The 21395-nt window shown below is 35.0% G+C and overlaps 4 protein-coding genes across 5 annotated transcripts; 2 read left to right on the top strand and 2 right to left on the bottom strand.

Annotated features, from left to right (window-relative positions):
- Nucleotides 1–320: 320 nt before the first annotated feature.
- LOC111807041 (glutaredoxin-C3-like) lies at nucleotides 321–1260 on the bottom strand. The gene has a single exon (XM_023692612.1). The coding sequence runs from the start codon at nucleotides 932–934 to the stop codon at nucleotides 554–556; it is 381 nt and encodes a 126-aa protein (XP_023548380.1). The 5' UTR covers nucleotides 935–1260; the 3' UTR covers nucleotides 321–553.
- A 3497-nt stretch (nucleotides 1261–4757) lies between these two features.
- LOC111807039 (serine/threonine-protein kinase PBS1-like) lies at nucleotides 4758–11149 on the top strand (the record flags this gene model as incomplete). Of its 2 annotated transcripts, XM_023692609.1 has the most annotated exon segments (6): nucleotides 4758–5196; nucleotides 5760–5965; nucleotides 6656–6845; nucleotides 8248–8639; nucleotides 8727–8852; nucleotides 10237–11149. In XM_023692609.1, coding segments are annotated over 6 exon segments (1401 nt in total). In that variant the 3' UTR covers nucleotides 10603–11149.
- On the bottom strand, nucleotides 11111–12467 carry LOC111807040 (bidirectional sugar transporter SWEET15-like). The gene is made up of 5 exons (XM_023692611.1): nucleotides 12241–12467; nucleotides 11877–12124; nucleotides 11654–11815; nucleotides 11451–11570; nucleotides 11111–11374 (listed from the first exon to the last, which is right to left on the bottom strand). The coding sequence occupies exons 1-5, from the start codon at nucleotides 12290–12292 to the stop codon at nucleotides 11228–11230; spliced, it is 729 nt and encodes a 242-aa protein (XP_023548379.1). The 5' UTR covers nucleotides 12293–12467; the 3' UTR covers nucleotides 11111–11227.
- A 6905-nt stretch (nucleotides 12468–19372) lies between these two features.
- LOC111807038 (NAC domain-containing protein 83-like) lies at nucleotides 19373–20945 on the top strand. The gene is made up of 4 exons (XM_023692607.1): nucleotides 19373–19733; nucleotides 19770–19957; nucleotides 20041–20327; nucleotides 20461–20945. The coding sequence occupies exons 2-4, from the start codon at nucleotides 19777–19779 to the stop codon at nucleotides 20743–20745; spliced, it is 753 nt and encodes a 250-aa protein (XP_023548375.1). The 5' UTR covers nucleotides 19373–19733; nucleotides 19770–19776; the 3' UTR covers nucleotides 20746–20945.
- Nucleotides 20946–21395: the final 450 nt, after the last annotated feature.

The raw sequence follows: 21395 nt of genomic DNA, 5'->3' as shown, positions 1-21395 counted from the left end.
CCATTTTAGTTTATTAACTCATTTTTAGTTTGATGAATGTTGGTAGGGAATCAAATCATTAACTGATGAATTACTCCTTAATAAATGCATTTTAGTCTCTAATTTTCTTCTATTCACCCTCTTAGTGATATTGTTATGGGTCCTAGAACAAATGTAGAGCATAATGAAGGTTGGAAGGTATAAGTAAGTGTATGGTTACCTAAAAACATAGAAGATAGACACTGCTACATATAGATTATAACTATACTTGTTTCGGGTCTTAATTTGTATCCAACATATTTAGATCCTAAAATTTGTAGAAATTTGTGTTTACTCCCCCCTAAACAGTTATCCATTTCACATTTCAATTCTTAAATCTCTGATCTTACCGATATCACATTCAATGAAATTTGGTAGGAAGAATTTAATGGACTGTCAAAAGTTTAGATGCATTAGGCAGCAGAAAGCTCTAAAATCTTGGGTAAACTTTAAACATATATGGAGAAGGAGAGAGCAAAAAAACAAAAAATTGAAAAGAAAAAAAAAAAGGCATTGCTGTTGAATAAAGTTAGATCTAAAGCCACAAGGCCCCAGCTTCCTTGAGAAGAGGGACCAAACTGCCATTGATATGAGAAGCCATAACCCTGTCCATGGACCCCACCAGCTTCCCGCCAATAAAGACGACGGGCACCGGCGGCGAGGCGGCTCCGACGAGCCTCATCAAAGCCCTTTCAATTTCTTTTCCTCTGGGGTCGTGGTCCAGCTCGTACACCGTTGAGCTCACTCCCATTCCGCACAGCAGCCGCTTCAGGGCGTGGCACATGCAGCAGCTGCTCACGCTGAATATCACCACTGCGCTCCCCGCCGCCAGCCGGACCACCCGGTCCACTGGGTCTCTCGCTGCCGTCGCCGGCATGTAGTAGTCCCATGAGCGCTCTGCCTGGTAATGCATCATTTTCGCGGTGACTGACGATTAAAAAGAAAAAGAGTGATCTTTTTGGGGGAATTTTGTTGGTTTTGTGAGTATGGTTTGTTGGTAATGGCGGTTGGGGGATAAGGGGATGTGGGGTTTATATAGGGGAGAGAGGAATTAGTTATACTCGTGGGAGTCGATAGTAAATTTATGGTTTTGTGAGTTAAACCAATTTATTTATTACAAAAAAAAAAAAACCCCATAAATTTGTCTGCTGTTGTCGCGAGGCGTGGGAGGAAGATGTTTTGTAATGTTTTGGTTTCAAAAGGATTACTGTCTGTACCTCTCATCTTTTTTGTTTCTCTTTCCATGCTAGAAAAACAGAACAGAAAACAGAGCATTTGTATTTACATAAAAACAGGAAAACGGGGCGTCAGAATTGTGAATGGAAGGCGGCTACGAGGAGTAATAACTTGTCTACGCTACACAATACATACACTCTACAACTTAATAAAGGAGAGACAAAGCCTTATTTCGGAGATTTTTAATAGACGGCTGTGTCTGTCCTTGTTGTCGGCTTCTTTTGTATATTCAGAAAAAAAGAAGCAACTTTTATGGGAAGAAGAAGAAGAAGAAGAAGAGGAAGAAATGTCTGACGCGACCCCCTTAAGCGCATGTTTTGCTTTTACCTGAACCAGTATTAACCCAAACAAAACAAAACAAAAAAAAAAAAAAAAAAAAAAAAAAAAAANAAAGAAAAGGAAAAACTGTTGTTTCATCCTTCTCTAGTGTTTCTTCTATGAAGCTTATGTTATGATGGAGAGTGCTTAAATTAGGGCAAAATGTGCATAAGCCAAGGCCTCCATCGGCGTCATATTAAGCATGCGTGGATGTCTGGTGATAAAAGAATATCATTCTTGATAAGTAATGGACGATGCAATGTTGGAGTGTGTGAATGGTCCTGATGATCCATGACACAAGCATGGAGTTTTTTTCATTGGGTTTGGAGATTGTTCAGATATGAATAACAAAACATGAGAAACTAAAAGTTGACGAAGATTTTGAAGGATTATGAGAATGTTTAATGAAAAAAGAAAAGTTGACCTCTGATCTCATCTGGGAAGAAGCAAACTTTTGAATGCAAAAAGAAAACATAGATACTACTTTGAATGTTGGTTCCATTTTGATGTAAAAAGAAGGAAATGAGTTTCAGAGTTGCAGACTTTGGGGGCTTCATACATTGCTTTGTGTGCGTCTCCCATGTCTCCACTTCTTACAACATCCCCTCTTTTCTATTCCCACCCTCCAATTGCTTGTTTTCTATATTTTGTTTTGATTAATTACACCAAAAGTAGATGCAACTTGGAACCAACCAAAAGAAAAGAAAAGGAGATGATGAAGAAGAAGAAGAAGAAGAAGAAGAGGGGCAGGGCGTGGCCTGAAAATTCAGAACACCTGCGACACAAAGTATAGAATGGAGCATGGAGAAGCAAACCCAAATCAAACGCTTTCTCTCAGACTCTACTTCTTTAAAACTTCTTTATTAAAACCTAAACCTTTTCCGTTACTATAATTTCTAAATATTTGTTTTTTGGTTTCATCTTTTAATGATTTGATTTGACATCACACAGTGTAAACTGTAAAAGGGGAGTAGCCCCAATCAGGTAAATTTGGTAGCCTGGCTTGCCAATTAAAAAAACATAAACTAAAAATATTAGAACCTAGGTTTTTACCTTTCAGAACAATCCATGGGCCTTCATTTTGGGCCCCACGGAGATTCTAATTCTCGGATGGACCCATTAAGAGCCCACAACCCTTTTTTTTATATATATATATATATATATTTCTCTCACCTCATTAACGTATCATATTATTAAATTTTTTGTTTTTTCTTTCCACAAAAACAACTTATTCTTAATATTTATAAATAATTTCTTTCTTTATTTCCGTTTATATTTTAACAACTAAATATAATTTAATCATATAATACTAAGACTAAACTTTGCACATCAACGTGGGGTTCCAATCATATGGTGTCTTGTGTCCAGCCTTTTAAAAATTCCATTTATTTCAACCAATCAATTAAAAATTTAGAGTTAAAAATAGTAAGATGAGAAACATTTCATGCCATAAAATAACTCTTTATTTATTATTTTACAATATCTTTAGCAATATCAATTTTGGTTTTATTTTATAATACGTATCCTTTTGTTTCTTTTTCATATAGATAATACCAATTTTTTCAATTCAATTATTAAAAATAGGAAAGTATGTTAATTTGAAATGCTATTCAAAATTAAATGAATAGATATAGAAAAAAAAAAGTAAAAGGAAGACTTGACACGTGGCACTATATCATTGGATCAGCTAAGGTGAAAAGGGTAGGTTGCTCTAATACCAACCACCAATTTCAAAAATAAAATAAAATAAATGTAGAATTGAAAAAATCACAATATATTATTCTTGTAAAACAAAAGTAAATGCATAATTATAGATGGAAAAAAGAAAAAAAAGAAAAAAAAAACGACCGACATTGTTTACTTTTAATCCACCGTATATCACGCCACTTGCGTATTTCTTTTTTAAATAATAATAATTGCTTTCATACATAAAGAAAAGGACATGACCATGACATGCTTGTGTTTTCTTCATTTATTTTCATTCTATATTACAACATCAATCTAAAAAAAAATACTATACCTATTTTTTTTTTTTTAATTTAATAGTTAACTTGTGTACAAGATATGTATATAAGCTATTGAATAATTTAAAAAACAATGACAAAATTTAGATAATATATATATATATATATATAATATTTGACTTTATAGTTGATTTTTGTCAATCGAATTTTAGAGTTGAATTGAACGTCAAAACAAAATGGTCAACCATAAGATATCATGGAAAATTGTGAAAACCAAACATAAGAAAACAATTGGGAAAGAAAAAAAAAAGAGTAAATGAAGAAGCGAGAATCTAGTAAAACAAAGATGCTAATTTGAAGATAGGATTGAAATGAAATTGTCCAAAAATTTAGCGATTGTTGGTAAAAGAAAAAAAAAAAACACAAATTATTTGATGAAGGGCATCAGTAGTTCATCGGCTCTATCAAGTATGCAATTGCAATTGAAACTTCTTCTTGTTCCCACTCCAAATGAGGAGGATACCAAAGATTTCAATTACTTTAAGAAACCCAAATGCCAGATGTATGTTGGGGAAAGCTATAATTTAACCTAAAAGTTGAGAGAAGGGGTTAAGAAAACAGGGAGGGGAAAAAAAAAACTGATGGCAACATACAAAACCGTCTGATTTGAATCCGATGGCGACGATGATGGCCATTGTTTCCATTGGTGGAATTGAAATCAGCGTCACGAGTACGCGAACAGAGAAGAAATTGGAGATAATGAAGGCAATGGAGGGACAAAAAAATGAAGCTTTCCATCAGTTGAATGTGGAATGAATCCGCCAGTTCCCCTCTTTTATTCACTGCTTCGATTCAACCCAACCCTCTTTCCAAACAATTCAGAGAAAGGATGATGATGCATAATTGGATCATTATTCAATTATTCGTAGAGGGAGAGATACAGTGGATCTGAAATTGAGATGTGATTTTCTTTTCCTTCATTTTCCTTTTCATTTTCCTTTTCCACCCCTTTTCCCTTTTCCACTTCTTTATTATTCTGTTTTGTTAATTGAATAATTGGGGTTGCCGTAATCCAAGGGGGCGTGTGTGGAAGCCGAGTAGTCTTCAATGCAAAGCCGGCTCTTCTTCTAACTCTGCTCTTCATTTTCACTGTGCACACCCAGTTAATCTATCTCACACCATCAATCCCATAGGTTCGAATGAATCCATTTGCAACTAATNTCGTCTCTTCAACATCATTTATTGGTATTTCTACACTCTTTACATTCTTCTACTTTCTCTTTCTCTCTGTCCTCTTCTTCTTCTTCTTCGTTTTTCACCTTCCCGATCGGGAGGAGGGAGCTTCTTGGGGACTAAATTTGTTTAGGAACGGACTCATTTGGACTGACCCTTGATGTGATTTCTTTGTTTTTCGTGGTAATTGGATTGGATTGTGAGTCCTCGATCGAATCTGGCGGCGTTTGAGATCAATTCTTCCCTTTGTTATTGTGTGTTTGAGGAGTACAAGGATTTCGAGGATTGGGGTTTTGATTTGAGGATATGGGTTGTTTTCCTTGTTTCGATTCGAGAGAGGAGGAGAAGCTAAATCCTGAAAGGGAAAGCGATGATGGTCAGCAAGAGCATCCAATGGTTCCACCGAACATTGCGAAATTACCTTCTGGTTAGTTTTTCTCTTCTCTTTGGTTCTTGATCTGTGTAGACTCTCTGGTAAATAAAAATCTGTGTGTTCTTGATCTAGTGTGTACGATTCATCATTGTTGTTCCTTTTCTTGCTTTCTTGTTAGTCTATGAAAGGTTTTGATTAAATGGGAAAAAAGAAAATTGATGTGGAGCTACTTTTAGTGGACCCCAGTAGATTTTCATAAATTTGATAGACCTGTGTTTTTTTTCATTGGAGGAATCATGGTGAATTCTGTAGTATGATGCGTCTGACCGAAACATTTGTTATAGGGATCAGAGTCGCAATCAATTGTTTAGTAGTCACTAAATCTGGCGATTGTGTTCATCCAAATTTGTGTACTCTGCATCAATCATGTTTGTATGATAGATAATATGTGTTTGCAGTATTAGATTCTTTCCGCTTTGCAAATATAGTTTTACCACTTCAAACATCTTCCCCCTTTTTACGGAGGACGGATCCTAAATTTTAGAATGGGGTAGGAGGACCGCATACTTCAAATGGATCTGTTACTTAATTGCTATGATTGTATGTTTTGCTTGCAGGCACAGACAAACTTGGATCCAAAAGTAATGGAGGTTCCAAAAGGGAACAGCAGATTCCCAAGGATGCTCCTCTTGTCAATATTTCTGCTCAAACATTCACTTTCAGGGAGCTTGCTATTGCGACAAAGAATTTTAGACCCGAATGTTTTATTGGGGAAGGAGGATTTGGACGTGTATACAAAGGGCGGCTCGAAAGCACAGGCCAGGTTATGTGTCTATATTTAAGGCATCAATTTGATATTGTTACAGGCATGGGCATAAAAATTTCGATTATATATTAGACTTGGCCATTCTTGTTTGCTCTTTTCCAGAAGTAAATTAGGATTATCTTATGCATGGAATTAATCTTTTACTTGAAAGGAAAGTGGACGTGAGAATGTTAAAATTGAATTAGTCTTCACATTTGGAAGATACTATCCATTAAGGAAATGTAAGGAGGATGAAAGTGATATCTGTTACCAATTTTGAAGGAATTATGAGTCATCTACAACTTGTATTATGCTAGCAAGTAAGAATGTCGTTAAAAAGAAGATATTGTTTCATTAAAGTAGCTTAGAAGTTCCTGCTGGAAAATTAGATTGGAGTTGATCTAATACCAGTAGCAGAAAGGGGGAATCAGATTGTTAAGAATGAATTAAGCCTTCCCGACTTGCATGACACCTTTCCACAAAGAACTACTATCTAGTTTCTTCATGTCTTGTCACAGAAATGTATATAAATTTTGCATATATGTAAAACTTATAGGACTTCAACTTGAAAATTATGCCTTCTTAAACAGAGAGGGATCTACTTCCCATCTTCTGAAATAATTAGTTGAAATTCACCTGTCATATTCCATGTCGCTAGAATATATTTTGATATCAATGGAAATTTCTTATTTGCATATTTTGCCGCAGATTGTTGCTGTTAAACAGTTGGATAGGAATGGTCTTCAAGGCAACAGAGAATTTCTAGTGGAGGTTCTCATGCTTAGTCTTCTACATCATCCAAATTTGGTGAATCTGATTGGTTACTGTGCTGATGGGGATCAACGGCTTCTTGTGTATGAGTTCATGCCTTTGGGATCATTGGAAGATCATCTTCACGGTAACATTTTCCCCTGACTTGAAAGCCTATAATTTGGGTGAACCACATGTGGATAAGTAGTAGTCAATATATGAAGAATCATTTCAGAAATCGCCCTACAATTTAGCATGGATTTTGAATGTAGATCTGATGTTGATTGTGAGCCACTATTTTTCCACTTTTCTTGCTGGTTTAAGATTGGATATAGTCTAGAACGAAATCTTTGAAAAGGGTTAAGACCAAATTCTTATGATTTTTTTTGTAGCCTGCTGTTGGCTCTCAGAGAAAACAGACCTGATCAGTTTGAGGATACCTTTTAAATTCTAGTATTTCCAACCTGTATCAAATTTTCGCTAGATTACTATTGCCCTAAAGCTGTTATGCAAAGACCATTCTATCTGATCAAAGAGCATGCTAGATGGACCAAAGGACTGTTTTCAATGAACTCATATAGAAAAGAGGACTTCTTGTCGACCTATTTCTCTGTTTATTGTTCATAATTTACCCCTTATGACATTCTTGGAAGTTATTAAGTTTCTGGGAAGCGGGGTGGAAGGGAAGTCCACGTCTTGAGTATATTATCTTATGTGTGGATATGTGATTTAATAAAAAAAACTTTTTTTTTTCCAATGTTATTCTTTCTTATGTTGTCTACTCATATTCAGATGCAGTATTTAATGAAGTTTAGTGGCTGCTATTTGGTTATATCATCAATGTTATTGCAATTTAATACAATTGTGTGCATATTATGTGAAATTATACAAGTCTTATAATTTGTGAGACGTGTGTTGTAATGACTTGCTAGTCTAGTTTATGAACAAAACATAGTAAATCTGTCATATCATTCTTCCCATTTGATGATTTTGTGTAGCCACTTAGAAATATGCATAAGAGGAGTATTGTTATATGCTTGATCATATTAATGTCATTTAGTTATAAAAATCAATGGAGAAGAAAAGTTGTAGCAAGTTAATAAAATTTATAATATTATTTTAGAATCAGAAGCTAAATGTATAGGACTATCATGGCATTGCTTGCTTATGTTTAGAATCAGAATCAAAGCTAATTTGGTGTGAGACCTGCAAAAGTAAATAGAAAAGAGAAAGGTGAAAAGAAAAGAATGCAGTGGTACTCACTAAAATGGGAATTACATTCCTTATCCTTCAAAAAGAAATGGTTCTTAATGTATTTATTTTTAGCTTAGGGCTTACCCATTGGGAATCGTGCTTTATTCTTTGTTGAACTTTTATCTTCTTATAAACCTCTCTTTCTGTAATTAATTGGAATGGGACTCTGCTGGATTTAGGGAGAATCCTTTTGTTCTCCCTTACTTCTTGTAACTTTCTCCATGAAGAATGTTATTTTACTTCTAAACCCTAAACCTTCAAGTATTTTGATCACAAACTTTTTTCTTCTTAATCAGAAATTCCACCTGATAAGGAACCCCTTGATTGGAACACAAGAATGAAAATAGCTGCTGGTGCAGCCCGAGGTTTAGAGTACTTGCATGACAAGGCAAACCCTCCAGTTATTTATAGAGACTTCAAATCCTCCAATATATTACTTGAGGAAGGATACCATCCAAAGCTTTCTGATTTTGGCCTTGCCAAGCTTGGCCCTGTTGGAGATAAATCTCATGTTTCCACCAGGGTCATGGGGACTTATGGTTACTGTGCTCCTGAGTACGCCATGACTGGACAATTAACCGTCAAGTCTGATGTTTATAGTTTCGGTGTTGTGTTCTTAGAGTTGATTACTGGACGGAGAGCCATTGATAGCACCCGACCCCAAGGTGAACAGAACCTCGTCACATGGGTAAGACATGCTCATATTTTTATAAAATGTTGGATAGTATTTTTGTTGCATGCTAATTATAGTTGGTCTTTTTTTTACACAATGAAGGCACGCCCGTTTTTTAACGATCGCAGAAGATTCTCGAAACTGGCCGATCCACAGTTGCAGGGGCGGTATCCCATGCGAGGTCTCTACCAGGCTTTAGCTGTGGCATCCATGTGTACCCAAGAACAGGCTGCAGCCCGTCNTATTCAGATGCAGTATTTAATGAAGTTTAGTGGCTGCTATTTGGTTATATCATCAATGTTATTGCAATTTAATACAATTGTGTGCATATTATGTGAAATTATACAAGTCTTATAATTTGTGAGACGTGTGTTGTAATGACTTGCTAGTCTAGTTTATGAACAAAACATAGTAAATCTGTCATATCATTCTTCCCATTTGATGATTTTGTGTAGCCACTTAGAAATATGCATAAGAGGAGTATTGTTATATGCTTGATCATATTAATGTCATTTAGTTATAAAAATCAATGGAGAAGAAAAGTTGTAGCAAGTTAATAAAATTTATAATATTATTTTAGAATCAGAAGCTAAATGTATAGGACTATCATGGCATTGCTTGCTTATGTTTAGAATCAGAATCAAAGCTAATTTGGTGTGAGACCTGCAAAAGTAAATAGAAAAGAGAAAGGTGAAAAGAAAAGAATGCAGTGGTACTCACTAAAATGGGAATTACATTCCTTATCCTTCAAAAAGAAATGGTTCTTAATGTATTTATTTTTAGCTTAGGGCTTACCCATTGGGAATCGTGCTTTATTCTTTGTTGAACTTTTATCTTCTTATAAACCTCTCTTTCTGTAATTAATTGGAATGGGACTCTGCTGGATTTAGGGAGAATCCTTTTGTTCTCCCTTACTTCTTGTAACTTTCTCCATGAAGAATGTTATTTTACTTCTAAACCCTAAACCTTCAAGTATTTTGATCACAAACTTTTTTCTTCTTAATCAGAAATTCCACCTGATAAGGAACCCCTTGATTGGAACACAAGAATGAAAATAGCTGCTGGTGCAGCCCGAGGTTTAGAGTACTTGCATGACAAGGCAAACCCTCCAGTTATTTATAGAGACTTCAAATCCTCCAATATATTACTTGAGGAAGGATACCATCCAAAGCTTTCTGATTTTGGCCTTGCCAAGCTTGGCCCTGTTGGAGATAAATCTCATGTTTCCACCAGGGTCATGGGGACTTATGGTTACTGTGCTCCTGAGTACGCCATGACTGGACAATTAACCGTCAAGTCTGATGTTTATAGTTTCGGTGTTGTGTTCTTAGAGTTGATTACTGGACGGAGAGCCATTGATAGCACCCGACCCCAAGGTGAACAGAACCTCGTCACATGGGTAAGACATGCTCATATTTTTATAAAATGTTGGATAGTATTTTTGTTGCATGCTAATTATAGTTGGTCTTTTTTTTACACAATGAAGGCACGCCCGTTTTTTAACGATCGCAGAAGATTCTCGAAACTGGCCGATCCACAGTTGCAGGGGCGGTATCCCATGCGAGGTCTCTACCAGGCTTTAGCTGTGGCATCCATGTGTACCCAAGAACAGGCTGCAGCCCGTCCACTCATTGGAGATGTGGTCACTGCCCTGTCTTATTTAGCAAATCAATCCTATGATCCAAGTTCTCCATCAGGTACAGCTGCTGCTCAGAGAGGTTCTGGTGATCGGGACGAAAGACCGAACAGTGGCGAGAAAGGTGGAGGGGTGGTAAAGAATGAAGAAGGGGGAGCATCTGGACGAAGGTGGGCACTGGATGGTCCGGAGAAGGACGACTCCCCCAGGGAGACTGCAAGGATTTTGAATAGGGATTTAGACAGAGAGCGTGCGGTCGCTGAGGCGAAGATGTGGGGAGAGAATTGGCGAGAAAAAAGACGACAGAGCACGCAAGGCAGTTTTGATGGGTCTAATGGATAAGTAAATGCAATTAGAAGAAGAGATGCAGAAGGAATGATCTCCTCTGTTACCGCGTCTACTTCTCATTCCTTCCCTACGTTTGATTGGTGGAGGAAGAAAGAAGAGGTCCCAATGTTAGGAGGTGTTATTGAAGCTTCTAAAACGTTGCTCATAGGGTGGCTGCTACTCAGTGTCATTGTGGGCAGCAAAGCAATGGATGTAGGGGTTGGGTTGATCCTTGCGGACTTGGTTAATACTTTTTTTTTCTCAACTCTGTTCAGTTAAAATTTTCCTCCTTTATGAATTCCCATAACCCATACATGAGAAGGAAGAAGAAGAAGAAGAAGAAGAAGAAGAAGAAGAAGAAGTAAAGGCAAGCATGGTGGAGGAGAATGCAATGTACATAGAGAGAGACGCGAGGCTTGGCATGTTTGATTGCCTATGTCCTGTATGATGAACTCTGCAGTACAAAACTGTTTGAATCGGCCAATTTTGATGAACTCTGCAGTATAAAGCAGAGAGCAGCAGGTTTTGTTTAATAAAACTCTATACCACAATAAAACTAAAACATTGGCTGCAGAAAGTATGAAGAACATAACATAATCATGATCTTCTCGATATCTATATAACATCCTTTAATTCAGCGTCATTTCTGTTGGGCTTCACTCACTGCGACAACTGCTATGCTTTTTACTTGTTCTGGCAGCTTCTCTTCCATTATTTTCCGCTTTCTGTAAACTGCGTAGAGCAGCATCTGAAGCAGCCCCAATATGAAGCCCACCACATTTGGAATCTGTCCCACATTTCTCATTAATGCACACCCATTCCCTAAACTAATTATACGATTATGGTTTGGAATTATTACTTACAGCTATGCACATGTCTTTCAAGAAAACACCATAAGCAAACCACATTACGGCGCTCAATGTGAGGAAGAAGGACAGTGAAAATGGCAAAAACTCGACGCTCTTGGTTTTAATTACTTGTCTCTGCAACCAAACACAAGTAATTCCTGTCTTAAGTGCAATCATATATGGAATAAAAATGGAATGAAGATGTAATAAATGCGCACCAAAACGCTTAAAGGGGCTGCAAAAACAGAGATGGAAACAGCAACACAAATCCACCCCATTACTTTGACAGCATTTGAACGTTTGGGAATGAAGTGGATGGCAAGGAGGATGAATCCAAGCAGCCCCAAGTTGATGACAGCAAAGATTCTGATGGTCAACATCTGAAGGAAAAGAATGAAGCATTAAATAGTGAGAGATGTTAAGAAGAAGAAGAGTACTGACCCTGACTGGATTGGCGGCGAATGCAATGAAAACGATCAAGTAGAGAAACTCGAGGACGCAGCCAAAGGAGTTGATGGTGATGAGAAGAAAAGTGTTGGTTTTGAGGATGGCATAGTAAAGCCAAAGGGCGGAGCTGAAGAGAGCCACTAGGTATGGCAGTGCATGGAAGCCCTCCGTCGACTTCTTTTGGCATATTCTGTAAAACGTCGGCAAAGGAGCTAAGTACACAAAGATGGAAAGGATGTTACCTGCCACGCAAAATTTCTGAAGTTATGTCACAACACCCACTAATTAATTAATTAATTAATGTATTGATTAGAATTAGTGTGGTATTTAGAGAAATATGAGAATGGTTAATGATTACCGAGAATGCCAAATGTTAAAGCTAAGATATGGGGGCTGTGAAAAATGGCCATTTTTTCTTTGTCCCTCCAAACAAACAGCTTACAAGCTTGATGTTATTGCTGCTGTTGTTGTATGAATGAAAGGATATTCCGGGCAAGGAAGCCTTACAACCCTCTCCCTTTCTGTATCCTCTGTGTAGCTCTCTCGTTTTCAGGTTGAAAGAAGAAGAAGATGATGATGATATTGAGAAGAAGCAGTGGAGATATTTGGTTTATATAGAAGTGAAAGTGAAAGAGAGAGAGAGAGAGAGAGAGAGAGAGTTTTGAATGCAGGTGGAGAATTGGTAGGTAAGTTACCACAAACTCATGCAACCAACCCAACCCTTATGTGCTTCTTTCTTACTCTCTCTTACAAACTTCCTTTTTTTTTCCACTCCCACAAATTATTCCATAACACTGCCATATGGATCTTATTTTTAATTTTCTGATTACGAGATTATTGTAATGAAAAGAAAAGGTGAGCCCTCATCGACCATGTATTGCCCACCTTATACGTGACTTGGCATATATATATCTATCTTAGTTGAAATGCACTGGGCTGCTCTGGTATGTATGATAATCATATATAACTCAGTTGGTTTGACATAGTTGTAGCCCGTTTATTTTTTGCAATTACAAGAGAGAAAACATAATTTGTGGAGGACCCACGTATCTAGCTTAGTTAGTTTGACATCGTTTATTTTTTGCAATTTGTTTGATGGGGTTACAAATGAAGGAATTTCTCTATTTTTTGCATTTCAGTGTGTAAAGAAAGCAAGAGAACTTAATTAGGTGGTTACCCAATGAGTTTTAATTTAATTTTCCATTAACTGCTAACCTCTCATTTATATTAGGAGTTAATGAAAACGTTACTTGAGATATAATTTAGTTGCTTAATTAAGTATATAGTGCATGAATAATAATAAAATGAGAATGTTTTCAGTATTGAGGAAGAGAAAAAGAAGAATATGAAAACGGGAAATAATGAATGAAATTGAATATTGAATTAGAAGAGTTAGGTAGGGTGTTGAGACGTATTAATAGAACTTAACAACTTTGGATATTAATTTTGGTTTACTATATAGATGCCGGGTTTCAAATTAGGCCTATTTTAGCTGCTTCCATTCACATGGGCTTCCAACATCCACTCCCCACCTTTAACATGTTCTACAAATTCTCTCCATCCAGGTTGCAAATTTTAAAATTCATTAACAAATTAATATCCTCAAAACAACATTAAAAAGGACAACATTAACCAACTGTTCATTATAAAATTCTCTAAACAACATATATTTATGAAGTAGTTAAAAAGGGACGATGAATATTGTCGTCTAAGGATTTAATAAAATTTGTTATATTTGTTGATAATAAATTAATTAGAGTTTAATAAAAATTATTGATTATTTTACTCAGCAAAACAAAAATAAATAAATAAATAAAATTCACGCAGGAATACATAGATTTTCCATTTTAGGAAAAATGCATGTATTGTTTGATCCAAAATTATGATAATTAATAAAATGATTATCCCACAAAAAGATAAGATTAAGTCGGTCACGTCTTTGATTTAATACAAATATTTGGAAAGTTCAAAGAATTAAGAAGCTAAGTTCTATAGTTTATGATATAATCATTTGGTGCATATTTTATACACAAATTAATTAATAAACAGCCAACCCACTCACCACTTTTCCCCCTTTTTTCCTCTTCTTTATTTCAATAACAAAGTTATATTATTAAAACACCATCATGCGAAAATGATTGATATAAATTAATTAGTTTATGGGTTATTTGGCCTTGATGGGACAAAGATTGAAATTATATTCATATTTTAAACAACAAAACCACCTCTTCATTCATATACATAAATCTAAGGCTAAATGCAAATTTCCCAATCAATATACAATATAAAAAATTAAACAAAACAAAAAAACGGGTCATCAAAAACCTTTCACAAAGAAACCCAACTCGATTAGTTGAANTAATAATTATTATTATACTTTAATAAAGGGGGAAAAACAGAGAGGCAAAAATACTAAATAAATAAATAAAAAAATAGAAAAAACACAATAATTGCATCCTTTGACGTTTCAAAGCCTCTTCAACACCCACACGCAAACTCCTTTGACCTCTCAAAATTATTTTAATTTCAAATAAATAATTATGAAAGAGAGACAGAGCGAGAGAGAGAAATCAAAATTCAGCCGCAATTTGGCTTACGAAACAAAACTTTTTTTTCTTTTTTTCCTTTTTATTTATTTATTTATTTCAAAGCTTTTGATATGCTATTGCACAAGTGGTGGGTTGAGGGAGAAATAAAGGATTTATTATTATTATTATTATTTTCTTTTTGTTTGGAGAATCTGTCCTTTTATATTACAATTTTTTCTTTATTAAAAAAGGGGCTTATTTTTGTGGAAAAAGAAAAAAAGAAGAGAAAAAAAAAAAAAAAAAAAAAAAAAAAAAAAAAAAAAAAAAAAAAAAAAAAANTTCCCTTCTCCCTACGGAATGGAGACAGAGTTGTTTCTTCAATTGTCAATGTTTGAGGCTCCCCCTTTAACTAAATCTCAACCGTCCCACGTTACTCCTCTTTTCCCTTTCTTGTTTTTTTCTTTTCCACAATTGCCCCCAAACCCTTCAATATTTTTTAAATACAAAATTAACCAATATTTAATTAAACACTAAATTTTAATTTATACACATCTATTAAATATTTTTAAATCCATGTAGATGGGCTAGGAACTCCCAACAAATCTTGACAAACTTATTAAGATTTAATAAACCTTATTACGAACTACGAACTTTGGTGGTTAGTGAATGATTACATATATTTTTAAGGTGTCAAATTGTGTGATTAATTATGTAACCAACAAGCGAGATTCATGTGAGAAAGCGTGTTAAAATTTTAACGACGTTGAAATTATAAAAATAATTTTCTTATGGTTCAGTGTATATATGTGTATATATCATTCAAAGTTACCGTCTCACTGTTATTTTCATTCATTCAAAAGAAAATGTCACTATCTCTTTATTTCTAAATCAATGATTTTTTTTATTACTCATCAATTTAATATCCATAGATTTCATTGATTATATAAACCGAGAACAATAAAACTAAAACGAATAAATGAAAATTATATAAAAATAGTATAAAAGTAATNTTGATATTGCAAAATGCCGAGAAGATTGGGGCCGGGGGGGCACAAATGAGATATTGCAAAATCTTGAGATGGAGAGGTTTGAAGTTACCGTTTTTGTCCCTGAAATCCATCCCATCAGACGTGGCTGCCCCTCTCTTTGGGACACATGTAGGCCCCACTCCCACCTTTATTCCCTCAACTACCCCTCACCCCCCACGCTACTTCAATTCAACCATTTTCTTCCTTCTTCAATTACCTTTCTACCCACCCTTCCCCCAACAATTTTATTTTCTATGTTTCTCCATTCCAATTATATCAAATTTAATTCCATCACAATTTATTTTATTTATACCATTCATTATTTAATACTCACATATCTCACTTTTTACGTCCAATACTTAGTTACCTTTCATGTAGGTACATACAAAAGTATATTTTAAAACGATTGATGTAAATAATCAAATTGTAACGACTCATGCTTAAGATTCAAATTAGAATTTATCCAATATTTTTTGTATCCTCTGCGACATGATCACGTCACTTGCTCCCCAACAAACCGACATGAGTCATACAACATATTTTATAATCACTCACATGAATCATAATAGAATCACATAAGGTCATCAAACATAAAATTATTTCAAGTAAAATACACTTAATTTTGAAAATTATAGATAGTAACTCTCACTTTTTAAGTTTTTCGTAATCATTCTATCCTCAAGATCACTCTCATTTAAACATTGTTTTGATTTATTCATGTACTTCGTTTATTCGGATGTAACACCAATATTCAACCTTAAACAATATAACAAGTGTCTAATCTACTGTAACTAATTTGATAAAATATTGGATAAGAAGTTTTTAAAAAACATTTTTTTCTTTGGTCCAGTGCAATATGCTCTTTCCAAACAAGATTTTAATTTCTACGTCATAATATTCCTTTTATGGTGTGAAAGATAAGATTAAATGAGGAATACAAACAATACCATCTAAAAGGGAATCTGGAGTAGACTTTGCGTATCACTCATATTTTTATAGGGCAACTAACGTAAAATATATATTATTAATAAAAATGTTAGAGGTTCGAATCTTCTAATTAATCTAATGTTGAACCAAAAAACACATATATTTAGGATCAATTTTTTCTCTTAGGCTTACTTTCGTTTGAACTATGGGTTACTCTCGTTGGGTCTCACATCGCTCGACCGACATGATCGTATGAACATATATACATGGGAACGAGGGAAGGTTTCAAATTTAGTCCATTTGATTGAATTAAGCTACAAAAATCGATAAGCACAAATTTGAATATGGATAACGCTTTTGTTTCTCCTTTTAGAGTTCCGTACGGAACGTTTACATAGGAAAGCCATCGCGTCGCATCGCATCGCATCGCGAGGAGGCAACTTGGTAACCAAACGCGGCTTGCTCCCCACACCACAACAAATCAACTATTTTCATAAAGGGTACTTCTGTACTTTCACTATCATGACATAATATCACATCATCCCCCACTCCACTTGCCAACTTCCTTTGATTATCTCCCATGGACCATAATACCCCCCTCATTTATTTCTTATTATCTCTATTTAAATAGTTCAAAATATTACAAAAATTTTAATGTAAAAATATAAATCGTTAACCCCCTTAATGATGCATGATATTAACCCATTTATTGATATATGATAAGAAAAAATATGATAGGACTGAGTACATAATTTATATATTATAGTTTAGACATTGCATTGAAGCTTAAGCTAACAATTGAAATATTTGTAATATTATAAAATATGAGTGAGAAAGATGGTAGAAAATCTCAACTTGGCATGAATCCCCTAAAAAGAGGACAAATGTGCCACTAGGCTTAAATTTTAGATGCCTTGTGGATTTTATACTCCATGCTCAATCTCACTTCATTTTTTCATTTCAAACTTTATATTTTATGAATATCAAATTATTTCTTCAAATTAAAATAATATTTTTATTTCAATGCAGCTGATTTCTAAATACATCCCACCATATCTTATAGAAGATTATATAAGTTTTGTATTCAATACAATAATATAACTTATATCATTATATTGAAATAAATTAACAAAAATCTTTCTAATAGTTCAACAAAATACTTCAAGTGTCAACAAAAACTAAGTTATAAAAATATCGAGGTTTGATTATAGTACATACTATACCCAAGAATTAAAAAAATTTAATGATAAATTCAATTAGAGTAAAAGAAATGAAAATGATTTTTTTTTTTTTTTTCATTCAACTATATCAATCTTTAAAAGTTCAACAAAATTCAGAGTCAAAGTCTTCCCTTTAAAGACAATTCTTCTCTAAAAGTCAAATTTAATTAGTTATCAATCAATTGCACAAAGGCAAACCTTCATGTCAAAAAAATAATTCAAGAATTCAGCGATTAATAATAAATTGTTTATTTCTTTTAGTCGAGTGGAGGGGATGACATTTGTTTTAACCTACATCGGTGATCCACGGTCGACGAAGAGGCATGTCGACAATGAACGGTATTAAATTTGCATCCCCGTTGTTGTCTTAAAGCTAATGTCTCCCTCTCTGCTCGCCCTTCTGTATGACCGTCGTATGATACAAAAATTTCTATGGAGAACTTAGAAATTTCGTATGGCGATTCAATTTGAACCGTCATGACAAGACACTTGAGTTTCTATGTCGAGCATAATATTTTTTTGAATGTCTTGACATGTATATTGATTATGAATAAAATGTTATAACATGACACGTGATTTTTTAAATAAGGCTTAGGAATGAACGTGCTTAATTATTTGTAGTACAAACTTGTTCTTTTGCCCACTATGTCACGATTATACATTTGTGTTTGCATGATATGATGTTATTGTGATGAGGCTCTAGAGCATCTTTAACAGACCTCTAGTAGCGATGACTTATTTATGGTTGACTCACATATGTATCATAGTTGGTTCACGCATGAGATCACTACCTTCATGTTTATGATATGATCACGAACTACCTCTTTATAGTAATAGGTCACTTATGGCTGACCCACGTATATATCTTAGTTGTTTGACAAGAAACTAACTACAAGCCGAATAACTTAGTAAAGGTTAGAAGTATGAATTTTATGTTTTAAGATAAATATGAATGACCTAGTGAATACTAAGTACTAAAAATTCATGTATTGAGTATTCTTATTTTGTCGTGCCCATATAACATGTGACAAGGGCATTGCAGATCAAGGAGGGTATGGGAAGAAAGACATTTTAGAGTCTTATGCTCGGTTCTAGTAGCTTTTGTCCATATTTTCTGTTTTACTCATTGTTGTATAATGATTTTATGGATATTTTAATGTAAAGATGGTTCAAATATTTTGACGGAATTTTAAAACTATTGAAGAAGTTTAATGAATTTAATTTGGTCATTTTAATTTGGTTTAAAATATGAGATCACAATGGTGCGAGAATGAGGATATCATAGATTTGGTTGGAACTATTAAATTAAATTTAAATAGATGAAGTTAGAATTAACCTGAAGTTAAAAAGAGATCAAATTACATGTTTGAAGTTAGAATTAACCTGAAGTTAAAAAGAAGATGTATGAAAGTAAAAGGCATATAAATTTTAGGATTTTTATTTTTGAAAAGTTATTTAAAACTATTACATAAAGCTTCTTATCAGAAGGCATTTCTTTAAACAATTATTCTCCTTTTTCTTTTCTTTTCTTTTCTTTTCTTTTGTTTTAAACTTTTGGGGTGGTAAATATTTTTCAACAACGGATATAATATAATTATCCAATTATCAAATTTAAAACTATTCAAAACAAAATAAATAAAATTTGTATTATTTAATAAAAGAAAGAAACAAGAAGAAAAATGAAGATACCATTCCAGGTAAAGAAAAAAAAAGAAAAAAGAAATAGAGGTTTAAATGGGTGAGAAATATATATATTTAATATATTGAGTCTTGTTTACGCCAAACATGTCGTCCAATTCTATTCCTTCTCGGCTTTGGTTTGCTTTGGTTTGCTTTGGTTTCCTTTGTTGCTAGAGAACCCATTAGTATAAAGAACCTTCACTTTCCTCACAGACTCCCCACGCTCCTTCTTCTTCTTCTTCTTCTGCTTCTTCTTCTTCTTCTTCTGCTTCTTCTTCTTCTTCTTCTGCTGCTTCCTCTTCTTCCCTTTCCTTTTCTTTAATTTCCCTTTTGCTTTTTCCATTTTATGCCTCTTCTTTCTTCTCCTCCCCTTTTCCCATGATTCTGTTTCTCCAATTATAAGAACGCCCCCTTTCACCTGCACCACTTGTACCAATTTCGCCTTTCTTCCTCTTCCTCTTCCTCTTCCTCTTCCTCTTCCTCTTCCTCTTCCTCTTCCTCTTCGCCCCCCATGGAGAAGCTTAATTTTCTCAAAAATGGCGTCCTCCGATTGCCCCCTGGCTTCCGCTTCCACCCCACCGATGAAGAGCTTGTGCTTCAATACTTGAACCGGAAGGTTCATTCCTGCCCTTTGCCCGCTTCAATCATCCCTGACGTCGAAGTTTGCAAGGCCGATCCATGGGATTTGCCTGGTTTGTTTTCTTCTTTTTACAAATTGGGAGTGGGGATTTCGGGATTTCGTAGTGATGGATGGGAAATTGATTCTGTGTTGCAGGGAATATGGAGCAAGAGAGGTACTTCTTCAGCACCAGAGAAGCCAAGTATCCTAATGGGAACAGATCAAACAGAGCGACGGCCTCGGGTTATTGGAAGGCCACCGGAATTGACAAGCAAATTCTTACTTCCAACGGAAATCAAATGGTGGGGATGAAGAAAACTCTGGTTTTCTATCGAGGGAAGCCCCCCCATGGGTCTCGAACTGATTGGATTATGCACGAGTACCGCCTCGCTTCCCCGCCAACTGTTTGTTTTAATGCCTCACAGGAAAAAACCCCCTTTCAGGTCACTTTAACCTTCTCGCTATTTTTATTTTGTTTTGTTTTGTCTCCATGGAAATGTTGCCCTTTTTTCTTTATGCACTATGGATTTTGGACATGGGAGGCGGTGGTAACGATAGTTCAAATTGTGTGTGCAGAGGTCTGGCGTGGGTCCAATGGAGAACTGGGTTCTATGTCGCATATTTCTGAAGAAAAGAAATGGGCATCAAAGCGAAGAGGAGAAAAACAGAAAGGCAAGATTGGGGAAGCCTGTGTTCTATGACTTCATGAGGAAGGAGAGGGGGGAGACAGACTTGAATTTGGCTCCCTCTTCCTCGTCTTCAGGGTCCAGTGGGATCACTGAGATTTCAAATAATGAATTGGATGATCATGAAGAAAGCAGCAGCTGCAACAGCTTCCCCTACTTCAGAAGAAAAGCTTAAGATGCTTTAGGTGTAGCAGTAAATTTGTGTGATTTCCCATGTCGGAATAAGCATGAAAGGAAGAAGAATCCCGCAGTCGTTGGCGGTGTAGTTTTCAGTTTTCTGGTCTGTGTTTCTGTAGACATAATATATCAATCAGTATATGATTATAAGCCAAAAGAGATGAATGAAACTGGATCGGCGTTTAACTTGCTCTGTTACTACTGACCCAGACAAAACAAAAATCAAACACTATCCAACTCATGTTCCAATCCATTACTCAATTTGCTTATCAAATAATGTTCCTATGTTTTGCATATTAACTTCAACTCTCCATTGCAGCGCAAGCCATGCAGCTACAAAGCCAACAAAAAAAAAAAAAAGAAAAAAAGAAAAAAGAAAAAAGAAGATGGGAGGAAAGTGGAAAGGGTTGGTTAGGGGAAAAGGAGGAGAAAAAGAGGGAAGAGTTGCAAATATTTTAAGAAGAAGCAGAAGAAGAAGAAGAAGAGAATGTGATCTGATCCTTTTTGTTTGAAGGAAACCAAAAGAAAAGGAATTGACTCTGAGAATTAAAATAAATAAATAATCAGAGAATAGAACCCAATTCTAAGCTGAGTATATATGCTGATTTTTTAAATCTTCAAAGCATTTTGTTTTTTGAGTTCGAATCC

Source organism: Cucurbita pepo, chromosome LG12 (genome assembly GCF_002806865.2).
Source record: "Cucurbita pepo subsp. pepo cultivar mu-cu-16 chromosome LG12, ASM280686v2, whole genome shotgun sequence".
Classification (NCBI taxonomy): domain Eukaryota; kingdom Viridiplantae; phylum Streptophyta; class Magnoliopsida; order Cucurbitales; family Cucurbitaceae; genus Cucurbita; species Cucurbita pepo.
Note: the sequence above shows the minus strand (reverse complement) of the source record. Positions and strands in the feature narration are given on the sequence as shown.

Excerpts from the sequence above, each read along its gene's own strand:
- LOC111807038 (XM_023692607.1), top strand. The coding sequence starts at position 19,777 with ATGGAGAAGCTTAATTTTCTCAAAAATGGCGTCCTCCGATTGCCCCCT. Across the intron at positions 19,958-20,040 it reads CGATCCATGGGATTTGCCTG|GGAATATGGAGCAAGAGAGG; the intron begins GTTTGTTTTCTT and ends TCTGTGTTGCAG. Across the intron at positions 20,328-20,460 it reads AGGAAAAAACCCCCTTTCAG|AGGTCTGGCGTGGGTCCAAT; the intron begins GTCACTTTAACC and ends TTGTGTGTGCAG.
- LOC111807041 (XM_023692612.1), bottom strand. The coding sequence starts at position 934 with ATGATGCATTACCAGGCAGAGCGCTCATGGGACTACTACATGCCGGCG.
- LOC111807040 (XM_023692611.1), bottom strand. The coding sequence starts at position 12,292 with ATGGCCATTTTTCACAGCCCCCATATCTTAGCTTTAACATTTGGCATT. Across the intron at positions 11,816-11,876 it reads TCGCCGCCAATCCAGTCAGG|ATGTTGACCATCAGAATCTT; the intron begins GTCAGTACTCTT and ends CTTTTCCTTCAG. Across the intron at positions 11,571-11,653 it reads CAGCCCCTTTAAGCGTTTTG|AGACAAGTAATTAAAACCAA; the intron begins GTGCGCATTTAT and ends GTTTGGTTGCAG.